At 34.1% G+C, this 13,829-nt stretch overlaps 1 protein-coding gene and 1 long non-coding RNA gene across 2 annotated transcripts; both read left to right on the top strand.

Moving 5' to 3' along the window:
• The first annotated feature begins 6,034 nt into the window (after positions 1 to 6,034).
• LOC116011197 lies at positions 6,035 to 8,168 on the top strand. Its single transcript, XR_004096990.1, has 3 exons — positions 6,035 to 6,352; positions 7,381 to 7,473; positions 7,969 to 8,168. It is a non-coding gene; the product is annotated as an uncharacterized LOC116011197 (long non-coding RNA).
• A 3,656-nt stretch (positions 8,169 to 11,824) lies between these two features.
• Positions 11,825 to 12,205, top strand: LOC116010846. The gene has a single exon (XM_031250345.1). The coding sequence runs from the start codon at positions 11,825 to 11,827 to the stop codon at positions 12,203 to 12,205; it is 381 nt and encodes a 126-aa protein (XP_031106205.1).
• Positions 12,206 to 13,829: the final 1,624 nt, after the last annotated feature.

Consider the following 13,829-nt stretch of genomic DNA (forward strand, 5'->3'; position numbering starts at 1 on the left):
TTCCGTAAGTTCTTCTAGGCTAAATGAGTTTTAATTATTTCAATAAATGTATTAAGCATACGAATGATTAAAGCACGTGACTATTTTGAACGCCATACGTATTAGTCATATAGCAGTTAGAACGAACCCTTAATTTGGTTGGCAAGTTAAACTAATCTGCAAGATAAGTAATGGTAATTGATTCATGATCCTAGTCTTTTATTCCCTTGTTGCTATTTCATTTCGTGGTTATTCAATTGTTTTTCCTGCGTTCGTTTTTCACTTGCTGTTTTATTTGGTTAAGTACACCTTGATTCTCAATTAGCTTTGAACACTTTAAATTGTTAAGTTAGTTTAATTTTAAGTTATTAAATCGCATTGTATCATTTTCCTGTGGGTTTGACCCTTGCTATTGCACATTATCACTACAACTGATTTGTGCACTTGCGAGGACATTATTAAAATTGTCCATCATTAAGCCATGATGACTTGTAACTTAGCTTACTAAGTTATCCTATACAACATAGGATAATTTATGTTTGATAATATGGTCAATCTCATGTACATGCACATTTTCTTTTTTAACATGACAAGTTTTGGAATCATTCGTGTGTGCGCATCACTCTATGTGCATCGTAGAGTTTATATCATGTAATATTTGCATTGTGTGCAGGAATTTTCGGATTGGGATAAATTTGTATCGATTTTAAAGATCAAGTACCAGCAAATTGACGACGTTGTACCGCCACTTGTAACATTTGCACTAGGGAGAAAGCTCAAAGTGACAATGAAAGCCACTAATTCATATTTCATAGCATAAGTCATGATGACTTGTAACTTATCTTACTAATTTATAGTACGTACTAATCAAAAGCAATGTTACCTTAACAATTAACATATAGGACAACCCATTTGATTTGAAACCGAAAATATCGTAAAATAGTGTGTACTTTTCAGTTAGTAAATTGTAAAATATATTTTTTAGTATAGATATTTTTTAAGAAAAAAAAATGTATACAATAATATTTACGTTGAAGTTATACCTCTTTTAACATATAAACCACGTGAAAATTCGTTCTGCCGGACCAGAGCAGTGCTCTGGTTTACGACGGGGAACCATAGCAGGCTCTTCTTCTACACCGAAAACCAGAGCATTTTGGTTTCTGGCGTAAACCATGGTATGGTTTCCGCCGAAAACCATACGGTTGAAGTGGTAGTGAATGATGAAAAATGACTTCCGCCCAAATTTGCCGAAGTAATTTTTCGCCATTTTCGGGTGATTTTCCGCAATCAACATAAATCTTCGTTGGCTGGGTTTTCCAAGGGCATCCAAACACAACCTAAGTTATGGTGTGCTCATGTAAGATCAAACCTCTCTCAGATTGTATTCATGGTTGTGCTTTGGTTCTTCATTGTTGCAAAGCTAATGTAAATTAAAACAAGAAAATAGTTAGCAGCTCCTAGGTCTAGTAGATGAGAAGATTTATTTAAGGGTTTCTTTCAGCAGAAGGTGGGAGTTTGGTTTATGCTCCATTTACATCCTTATGGACTTTGTGGCTAATTTTATGGAGTCCAGGATATAATCCAGTAAAATTAGGAAACATAAATTATAAACAAAAATACTTAGCAAATGGCCAAATATGAAATAAGCCATTCCGAAACACACAAAACTTAATGATATGATCTACACACGCCGTACTTGAACTCGATATGAACTTTACACAGGTAGTATATTAGTATATACATTATTTGTACCTATCTCAAACTAGATTATAGGCCATCCCTATGTGGTATTCTAAGCCAAGACATGGTTGGAAGATTGGAGCTACAACTTGAGATCGGAATTAATGTCGTGAAATGAAAACTAGAGAAAGATCAATAGTGTATTCGTTGGAAATGAAAATAGAAAAATATTGGAAATGAAAATAGAAAAATAGAAAAAAGGGATAAAAATAAGTTTTGTGAAATTACTCCAATAGCCCTACCTGTATTCAGTTCTAGAACTTTGCGCCGCCGCGCTTGTTCTTTCCTTCTCAGATTATCTCAAGTCTATAATCTCAGTCTCTCATCTTCTAACCCTTCCATATATTCTAGTAGTCTAGTTTGTATATCATCTTCTAACCCTTCCATATATTCTAGTAGTCTAGTTTGTATATCACATACTCAGTTGCTCTTAGTTTAAACTCAACATTGGTTGAAGCCCTATACGCTTTTTTAGTTGTTTGTGGTTTCATGTTTTTCTATCTTTGTTAATCGTTGGATACTTATTGGATTGTGGTGAAAGCCGAAAGCCCCAATTTATTCTGTGAATATGACTAAAGCCTTAATTTTGATTTCTATTATGTGAAATTTATTCTAGTTTTACGGTATGCCCTAAGCTCCAATCTATTCTATGAATATGTTCAATGCCCTAATTTTAATTTCTGTGATGTGGAATTTATTCTAGGTTTAGGGTATGCCATAAGCCCCAATTTGTCGTCTGTTGTCTGCTGTACGTAATCCATTGTTTCAACTTTCATGCTTTCATTAATTCTTTCATACTTAACCATTCTCCCATACTTGATTAATTTATTGATTCAATGATTCTATAATCCAATTTATTGATTATTCCATAATTAATCCCAGTGGCAGTATCCTTAATCTAATATATATGTTTTCTTTTCTAATTTACAGTATGCATTTTTTGATCATTTCTTACCTATATAAATGCATAGTTTATTATTCAATAATGATGATTAGTGATAGATGTTAGATGCTTAAAATCATAAAAATAAATTTTGTTGAGAGATTTGAAAATGTTGTGGCAGCATTAGCCAGTGTAGACCATTGAAAAGGGTCTTTCTTTTCTTTTTTTTTTTTTTTTTTGGATTTTTTGAGCATGGTGAATTTTGAATTAAAAACTTGTTTATTGTAAATGTGAATTGAATTATATATTTTTTTTCTTTAGAAGTTGTCAATCTGCTAAGATTTTTTTTCTTTAAAATTTTAGGCGTCCACCTCGCTTAAGCGCTAGGGGCTGCCCGGGCATCCGACTAGTACCTAGCGCCTACTGCAACATTGAAAACAAGCAATATTATGATGAGGTGGTAGTCAATCGGTTTTGTATTGTTAAAAAAAAATGATAAGAGGAGCCATTTCATTTGCATGATCTTATCAGTATGTAATTGTAATTTTTTATAGTTTGATAGTATAGTTTTTGTTTTGCTAATATTTGAGGTCCTATTTGACCTTACTCCTTTTATTTATTTTGTGTTTTATGAATTATACAGGTAAACTACATTTAACAAGAATCTTTCACATAATTTCTCGATACATGAATTATATTCTACTTATATTAGGTCACCCTTTTGGTGTTTTAGGGCATTTAGTTTAGTTTTCTTAATTAGGGATCGGAGATGTGTGTAGATTAATTAATTATGGAATTTTAATTCATCAATTGTGTTGCTTGGGATTACTTTTGACTTGATTTAGTTCCTTTTCTTTACTTTTCTAGTATTATGGATGGCTAATGTAGATGTAGGTGTTAGAGATTAAGTTTTTTTTTGTTTTTTTTTTGAAAATAAAGCATTATATTAATTCAAATCAGCATAAAAAGCATTACAAATGATGTTATAGGGGTTATTGAACCACTCCGAGCAATCAGACATAGAAACAGACTGCCTAGCAAGATCATGGGCTGCCTGATTCACAGATCGCCTAGTAAACATTAAACTGACATAAGTAAAGCTACTCAACAAGTATTTAATCTCAGCTAAAACTAAATGATAAGGGGAGCCTCCCAAAGTTGAATTTAGGCCTTGGACCACCTGTAAAGTGTTAGTCTCCACAATAATATTGTCAAATTTATGAGATTGTTGGAGGATGAAGCTACTGTTAGAAGAAATATTCAAGGCCATTTGTGTACATTTACATTTCCACTTCCCCTTCTCTGTTAATTCGTTACTCGCTTATATATATATATATATATATATATATATATATATATATATATATATATATTGTACTAGCTTTCTTTTTCATGGTTAACTATAAGCTTTCATTTTACATTCATCAATATAACAGATTACTTTCTCCCTAAACTGTATCTTCACATTCCAATATGGTGTCAGAGCACCGGCGAGGAAGCAATGCCGCCGTAGCTTCTAGTGCCGGTGAGGAAGCAATGCCGTCGTAGCTTCCAGCGCCGATGAGGAAGCAATGCCGCCGTAGCTTCCAGTACCGGTGAGTCGGCGCTTGGAGATCATTGAGCTGCGTGCTTGTCTCCAGCAACAGATCCACAGAGGATCTTCACTCCGTAGAGGAGTAAATCTGCCGAAAACAGTTACGTTGTTCAATCCGCCGTTCAATCCGAGCGCAGAGCTCTCAAAGTCTAGCCAATTAAGCGTTACACGGAGCAGATCCGTGAAGATTTTGAGCAAAGCACTCATTAATTCTCAGTTTGTAGTTTTTAATAAAAGTTTTCGGAGCAGATTCGCAGAAAGCACAAGCGCAGAGCTCGTCGATCCTTCACCAATGGCCGTTCCTGGAGCAAATCCATGGAAAGCACGAGCGCAGTGCTCGCTAATCCTCAATAATTCGTGGAGCAGATCCATGGATCCTCAAAATTAATATGACTAGTAACATACAATAGGAACTTCAAGAGCCTATATTTATAGGCTTATTAGTTGTATAACAACCAAATATAAATATAGTGACAAATTTAACATATATTAAACTAATTAATATTTTACATATCTTAACATAGTACAATGTCTAACACGTTCCTTCAATATACAACATATGACCATTACAAGTTTGCAAGTAAACAAAATGAGTAGCCAATTCTTCTCAATTCGCAATTAATGAAAGCTAATAGTTGGCACAATTTTGTACAAACATAATTGAACATCTTGAGAAATCAAAACACAATGACACAAATTCTCAAAAAAAAAAAAATCCATAATGACAAAATTAACTATTAGCTAATCATATACTAAGTAATTTCATGTTTGTTGTGTTTGTGTGTATTAGATTTGAAATTGTACTGTGGATCTTGAATGTATAATATAAGCTTAAGGTTCCTACTTTATTTTAATAAGAATTATTTATCTGAAAACATTAATAAATTAGAAACAGATAAATAAAACATAAAACAATAGAGCAACAAAAATAGAACCAGACACCGGAATTGTTTACGTAGTTCGGAGCTCCCAAGCCTACGTCTGCGGGGCACTTCACGTCAGCTCAATCCACTAGATGATCACAAACATACTACAGTAATCGTTACAAAAAGTACTCCTAGCTAAGCCTTCATCATCTTCAAGCTGACTCTTTGCGTTGCATAGTTGATCACCAACAAGGTCGAACCACCAAATACACTTCCAAGCTGATAATAACACTCAAAATAATAGAAAAAACCTGCATATAGTTCTAACGTAATCTCTGGAATATAGATGTAGTAAATTGTGCACTGAATCCCAAGTTCTAGAGCTCTTTATATAGCCAAGGATCCAACCAATTAAACCTCAACTTTAGCTGCTGTTATTTCCTTAATTGAAGCTCCAACCAGTAGTGTAGATCAACCCCATAAATCGTGGATCAATGAGACTTGGTTTAATTTGATTTAAACAATCACTGGCGTTGATCCAGAGTAAGCAGTAGCACTACAAGAAAAATCGCGATTCGCGACGGAAAATCGCGACGGAAATAATTCCGTTGCGATATAGCGACGGAATCGCGACGAAATTAACTTCCGTTGCAAATTAACGACGGAATTCGCGACGGAAAATAATTCCGTCGTGAATTTTAGCGCAAATAGAAAATAAAACCCGCGAAAACTTGGCGGCAAAAAATTCGCGACCGAATTTACAACCGATCTTAGTTCCGTCACGAAATGACGACGGAAATGACGACGGAATTTGTGTCCGTCGCGAAAAAAAGATTTTTTTAAATAAAATTAAACATTGCGACGGAATTAACGACTGAATTAATTCCATCGCAATTATTTCTTAAATTTTATTTCAAGTTAACATTTAAGTTCTTAACCTAGTGTTGTCAGCACCACAGCCCCAAAATTTCCCTAAGCCTCTCGCCAGTCCTCATGCCCTCTCTTCTCTGCCTCAAAGCCGCACGCCAGTCGCCGCCGTCCAAGAATCCTCCCCGCTGTCGCAATCTCCACCTCGCCGACGTCCAAGCCTAATCTCTTCTCTGTTTCAGCAAGCACGCAATCAGTTTCGCTCCTTTGCCAATCGGCGCCCATGGCCCAACGCCTCCAATCAGTTTCGCTCCTCTGCCACAACCACTGACGACTATCGCCCATTGTCTCCGACAGAAACGTCGCCGCCAGGGTCTGTCATTGAATGATTTCCGCTGCTTCATTCGTCTTTCCAAGCTGGTTAGTTCTATTACTCTAAATGCTAAACCCTAATTACTAAATTATTGAGTCCATAAATTCCTAATTTCATTTTGCCCTAAATTCCTATATTTCTCTTTTAATGTAATTTTATTAGTGAATTTGCCATATTTGAAACTTGTAAATTAGTGCATTGTGTTGTTTTGGCGAAAAAAATTGGTTGAATTCAGCAGTCTTTCCCTGTTCTGTGAATATTTGAATTTGGCGAAGTTGATACCTTTACCTAGCACAGATTAAGTTGTGAATTTTAATTGAATTCATTTTGTAGATATTAAATCCATTGTGTTATGCTGATGTATTGCAATCAGTAGTAGAACTTGCGCTGTAGATCCATACTTGCCTAAACTATAAACAAATAGTCCAAAGTGAATTGCTTAAGATTAATGTGAGAACAGTCCAAAGTGAAAACCTGCACATTTATCTTTATTTTAATATAAATATAAGGTTGTTTATAAATGTGAGAATAATTCTTTTTAAAATGTTGGATAATGGGATAAAGGTGTTTCATGCATGCTACATTGAAAGAAAAACACTAGATGTAAATGCAACATCCACTGATAATATTCTGAACTCACCTATTGTGTCCTACACAACCTGGTACTTAGGCAAAATTGGTTTAAAGTAGATAAGGCATACAACTGAATGGTCAGCTTGGATCATAGAAAAAGCTTTGTATTTTTTTTTCTAAATTATACATTTGCCTTAACTTAATTATAGAAAATGCTTAATCATTAATTCCATTATTTGTTATTTATACTTATTTTTATTGGCTTGCTGAACTGCATTTTCACATATACAGAGTTTCTATGATCATTTTCTTGGATGCTTTTTTTTTCCCACTATTGGATGCTTTTTTTCCCATTTGAGCAGCCATATCCTTAAACTTGTGTTGATTTTGCTGTTTCAATTCTTTTCCTATGAATACAGTTTTTCATGTTACTTACTTGAATGGGGAGAAGTTAATAGATGAGATTGTCATCAATTAAATTGACCTCATCTCTATTATGCAGAGGCCCTATCAAGGCTTAATGTAGTCATAGGACATCAAAATGCTCTTCAACCTGAGAACATAATGGCATATGATAATGCTGTCTCTGCACCAGGTGAGTCACTTTTGATTGTATAGTCTTGAAAAGCCATTAGTCAGATATATCTATAGTCTATACTTTGCAGTTGGTATGCTATGAACCTTTGAGTTGTGACCCTCTTCCTGTTATGAATGTTATTTATAATTTTTATGACTATTTACTTCAAAGAAAATTCAAATGAACATTACCTTTAAATTGCAATGAACATTAGAATCATGAGCAATGTATAATGCATAACTAGTCTCTTTGTTTTTCCTTCACTTGACGAATGGAAATTGGTTTGAAATTCATAATGAGTGGAGGATATTTAATTTTAATGTTGATCTAAGACTGTTGTTATTATTACTATGTAATGAACTCATACTGGTGTGTATTGTGTAATATATTTTATCATTTTTTTTGGTGAAAGTAATATATTTTATCATTAAGATAGAGGCTCAATACTTAATATGGTTTTTATCTTGTCAATACTTAATAGTTAATATGGTTTTTATCTTGTTTAACATTTAGGAACTTGAAGAAGAAACACAAATGCCCCCTGTTACAAATCCATTCTTCCCTTGGAGAATTATCTGGATTTTCATTCCAGAGTATTTGGTTTGGAACTTTAAATATGTAATTTCATTCTTTTCTAACTTTCAATTATTTTTAATTTGAATTGTAAATCTGTACTTTCATTCTTCTCTTTTGTAGCTTTCAATTATTTTTAATTTGAAATTGTAAATTTGTAATTTCATTGATTATTTTTTAGTTTTAGAGTGAAGTATATAATTTTTGAAATTGTAATTTCATAGTTTTTTGTATTGTGTGCAAAAAGGAATATTATTGTTTTGTTTTGTTTTTTTTTTAATTTTTTAAAGGTATCCGCGTCTGTTGTACAAAGAACAGTCGCGGATACTCTAATTTTTTTTTAATATTTCATAGCCAAATTGCGACGGAATTGCGACGGAATTTTTCCGTTGCAAACGAAGATACGACGAGCCGATACACGACGAAACAAATTCCGTCGCGATTCCGTCGCAAATCCCGTTTCGCGACGGAAAAATTCCGTCGCGAATCGCGATTTTTCTTGTAGTGTAGGCAGATCCAGAGCTGGTATAGTGGACTTGTAATTTACAAGTAATATTTTTTTTAATGAAGTAATTTACTTGTAATTCTTAAGAAAATGTTATTATATATCAACTGTATTGGTTGCGAATCATCTTCACTGGCAAGAGTTAGTAATTGGACATCATTTTGAATAAATATGGGCTTATTAGCACACATGCATGCTCATGGATAATTATGATTTAAAAAAAACGCAATATAATCAAGTGGGAATTAGATGTTTTGATAGTAATTAATTTGCAAAAGGAATGAGAAATCAGATATGGGAGCTGAGTCAGGGATTACGGAAATTTATAAATAATTGTGAGAGAAATGTTGGACTACAATCATGGACAAAGTTATTGGGAAGAAAATATTCTCTTTGGGATTATCTAACTTGAAACTTGAAAGATTCTCATGTCATATTCTTTTAAATTTACTTAGAAAAAAAGCAAATTTATATGAGGAATATAGAACTCTTATTAATGATAATTATAATAAGATTGATTAAATGATGTTAAAAAAAGGGTTTTCAATGAATAATTGAATAGTTACATTAATCATATTAGTATAAGTTCATTGGACTTATAAAAATGATATTGAACTATACAATTTATGTTTTATAACACTTATAATTAATTACATACAAATCTTCAATTAATAATCAAATAAACAATTGTGAGTTACAATTGTATGCTTTGTAAAGTGTACAAGCAATAGAAGAAAATAACTAGAGAAGAGTGCTCAAGGACTTATGTATATTAGCCAGTTTATATTTCATATATTTTTTTAAAAAAAATAGTTTACAGACAATTTCAATTAAATGGGCACCACATGAATTTCTATTATGACTAAATAAACTGCAAACAAATTTTATTTCCCAAGACTCTGCATGAATTATTTTCTTCACAACCCTTTAAAAAGGTCATAAAATGAGAAAATGAGGGATCTCATACCCAACTACCATTAAGTTACTTAGTATATATAATGAGCTAATTAATTATGTCATTATATTTAAATAATTAGTATATCTTTACACACCAACAAAGAAATATTCATCTGAACCATAAAAGATAAATTTTAATTGATAAATATCATTAAAACATTTTCGTCTTTTGTATTTAATTATTTCTTAGAAGAAAGTTAAATGCATTTATTTTATTTTATTTTATTTTTGCTAAAACTAAGAAGATATCATTGGACAATCAAACGGTAGAAACATATATCATGTATGCAAGTCCAACATGCATTTGTCAAAAATATGTAGAGACACTTACCCTAATAACATATGTTATTCTGCATTAGTTTCAGTAAGCATTTGTCAAACCCGGCAGACATTGTGAAACAATTGTAGAGCAGCTTACCTTAATAACATTGATTTATTATTATTTTTTTCTAAAAACCTAGATGATATCATCACACAATCAAACAGTGAAAACATATAACATGTATACAAATTCGCTAGGCATTTGTCAAACAACTATAGAGCGGCTTAATTACCTTAATAACATCTATCATTCTGCATGAGTTTTGACCGGCATTTGTCAAACAACTACATAGCAGCTTACCTTAATAATACTTGATTGATTGATTTATTTATTTTTTGCTAAAAATAATGATGATATCATATCATTGGATAATCAAATGGTGAAAACATATAACGCTTATGTAAATCTGGTAGGCATTTGTCAAACAATTGTAGAGCAAGTTACCTCAAGGACTTATGCATATCAGCCCATTTTTATATCTTATATTTCAAAAATATTTTGGTGTATAGAGAATTTCAATTCAATTCAATGGGTATCACGAGTTTCTATCATGACAAGTAAACTGCAAACAAATTGTCTTTTCTAGAAATCTACTGATACACTCTCATTTGTACCTATTTTACTTGTGTTTTTATTTAGGTTTTATAATTAATTGTGTATTAAAATGTTATTTCCAATGCTTTTTCCTTGTTATTTTATTTAAAGTGGTATAATGCTTGGTTTGAGTGTCTTTGGTGTGTTTAGTGCTGCATTATAACCACTTGGGAGCAAAAAGGCAATGCAAAGGAATCAAAAGTGTTGAGAAGTCAAAATGGGACCGAAAGTACTGTTCACCGCAGATTCTCGACGCGTCGAGAACATCTCTCGACGCGTCGAGACCTTCCAGAGAGCAATAAAAATTTCGCCATTTTATTCTCGACGCGTCGAGAAACATTCTCGACGCGTCGAGAATCCTGCCCAGGACACTATTCATCCCAGAACAAAATTCCAGATTTGTCCCTGTTTTGGATCCCACTATTTAAGGCTTCATTTCTCCCCAAACCCTACCTGTTGGCTGCTGGTTTTTGTCAGAAAAAGGGGAAAGAGAACAAGGAAAAGAAGCTTCATCATCTCCAAAAGCCAAAGAAGAAATCATCACAACTTTTGGAAAGGAGATCAAAGAAAAGAGCTTGGAGGCATCATTTGGGAGAATATCTTCCTTTCTCTTTTCTATTTTGAACTTTATTGAATAATTGTTGGATCTATTTTAGCCATGTTAGGCTAAACTTCCTTTTGGGATTTTTGGGTATAAAAGTGTTTATGAACCTATGTGCCTAGTTCTTATTTTGTTTTAATGAGATATCTATTTGGGTTTATTGCTTGTGTTGCAATTGTGATTTATGTTATTGATACTTGTAATTAGATGCATATGATTGCTTGTACCCTTGCTAGATTTGTCTATGAATCAAAGAGCACCCACAATTGCACTTGACTATTGTACCTCGAGAGAGGACAATTTGGTTAAGGGATATATTGTGAATAGCTCACGAGAGTGAGGTGAATAGCCCACGAGAGTGGGTATTCCATTTATTGCTTAGTCCCGATCATAGCTCACGAGAGTGAGTATTCCAATTACCGTATTTTGGGTTTGAGTTACGAGAGTAACCTTTCCCTTTTAGATGGCAATTTTCCACACTTGTTTAACCCAAATAATTATTTCACTTTAGATTGGCACTAGGTGATTAAACACTTTAACTCCCAAAAATCCCGCTTTTACCTCTTTGAATACAAAAAAACCGTTTGCCTTATTTTAATTATCTTGTTTGCATATCCATAGATAATCATCCATTGTGAACGTAGGAATAGCTTCTTGCGAATATAATTAGTAACTAGTGCTTGATACCCCACTTCCCTGTGGTTCGATAACCCCGGAATACTCCGGGTATTTGTATGTGGTTTTATGCTACGACCAAATTGGCGCGTTGCCGGGGAAGCGGGAACACAAAGCACACTGGGCGGTCACAAATCTTAACATGGATTTAAAACTTGCGGGTGAAAAGAGACTCCTTCAACTCAATGAGCTGGAGGAATTCAGACTTGATGCTTATGAGAATGCTCAAATTTACAAGGAAAGGACTAAGAAATGGCATGATAAGCACATTCTCAAGAGGGAGTTTGTTTCCGGTGATAAAGTCCTTTTGTTCAACCCAAGGTTGAAACTATTCCCAGGGAAGTTAAGGTCTAGATGGTCGGGACCTTATGAGGTTGTCAATGCATACCCATCTGGAGCTGTGGTGATTCGGGGGAAAAATGGAGATTTCACCACAAATGGCCAAAGATTGAAACATTACCATGATGATACCAAGATTGAGGCTAAAGTGGTGATTAGCCTTTGTTCCCCAACATACACTTGAAAGAAAAAAAAAGGGGTCGAGCTCATGACCTTAAACGAGCGCTTCTTGGGAGGCAACCCATGTTCTTTTTAATTTGTTTGTATTGCGTTATTGCATTGTGCTAATTTTTGCATTTTTATTTTTATTTATTTATTTTTTTTAGATTTCTATATTTAGTTGTTAATTGTTTTATGTTTGATGATCTTTGAGCCTTTGTTTTGTGTCATAAGTGATTTTTGGAGTGATATTTTGCATTGTTTGATGATAAGGTGTTGTTAGGAGTTAGGAAATTGGGAGTCTAAGCTGAAAAAAAAAGGGATTTCTCACTGCCTAAGTTCGACGCGCATCGAGAAATTTCTCGACGCGCGTCGAACTCGTCCAGCGCGCAAATAAATTGCGCGCTGGACGTTCTCGACGCGTCGAGAGATTCTCTCGACGCGTCGAGACGTCGGGTCGCCCGGCGACCCGAACCGGCAACCCCCTTTTTTATCCCCGAATGTTTTATTTTTCCCCATCTTCCCTACCCGAACTGCTGCGAAAAAAACCCCCCTTCACTCTCCACTTCACTATTTTGCCATAAACTCTACTCCCATCCACTCCAAACTCTTTCTAAGGCATCAAGGTATCATCTTTGCATCATTTCTTCTTCAATTTCTTGTTATTTTGCTCATAATTTCGATTTTCTTGTGTATGAACCCTAACCCACGAAATTTCAAAATTTGAATCTTAAATGTCTTTGGTTAGTGGTTGTTAGTTCTTGTGTGTTTAATTTGCTATAATTCCTTGTTTCTATCCATTACTTTGTTGATTTTAGTTTGATTTTGAAGAAACTAGTCTTGAATCTTGTTGATACATTCTTGAATGGAATTGAATTTTTGATGATAATGTTGCTTGGTGGTTGGGATAATTGATTGTATGATTGGTGGTGTTGCTTGTTGTGTAAAAATGGATAGATTTTGAAGGCTAGAATGCACTTAACACCTTTGTTCAAAATCATGCACACAAGGTGTTTGTTAAAATGTCCCAATGATGATTTTGAAAATTTCTTGCCTAACCTTGAGGTGATTGGGAGTGTTTTGCTTAGCTACTCCATTCTTGCTTTATTAGCTAGCATTTTGTTTAATAATTCCTAATACTTGATTTTTGCAAGCCTTGTTCTCACTCTATGATGTTGTAGTTACAAAATGCCTCCAAAAGGTAGGAACTCACGAAGGGGACGAAGGGAAGAATCATCACAACAAGCACAACAACTTCCCCAAGAGCCACAATTCCAAATCTTCAATACTCCCCAAGCACGTGAGAGATACAACACTTGGATTTCAACACGGGGGATCAAAAAAGAAAGGGGGATTTTGCTAAATGTTCCAGCACATTGGAATTGGGGACCTACATTTCTTGCTCAACCTGGAGATGCATTTTCTGGGTTAGTCAGGGAGTTTTATGCTAATGCTGGTGATGGCATGCAAACTAATACGGCAATTGTTAGGGGAGTTGAAGTGAGCTTTGTTAGGAATATCATGTAATAGGTTTTGATGATACCAACTGTTAAGTAAGAATCCCCAAGTCTCGATACATAGGCAAAACAATGTAAGTTCGATAAGTAAACTAAGAGTTTTTATTTAGTTTTATATTAATTTGTGTATTA

This window comes from Ipomoea triloba, chromosome 2, assembly GCF_003576645.1.
Source record: "Ipomoea triloba cultivar NCNSP0323 chromosome 2, ASM357664v1".
Taxonomy (NCBI): domain Eukaryota; kingdom Viridiplantae; phylum Streptophyta; class Magnoliopsida; order Solanales; family Convolvulaceae; genus Ipomoea; species Ipomoea triloba.

Coding starts and splice junctions, on each gene's coding strand:
- LOC116010846 (XM_031250345.1), top strand. CDS start 11,825: ATGGATTTAAAACTTGCGGGTGAAAAGAGACTCCTTCAACTCAATGAG.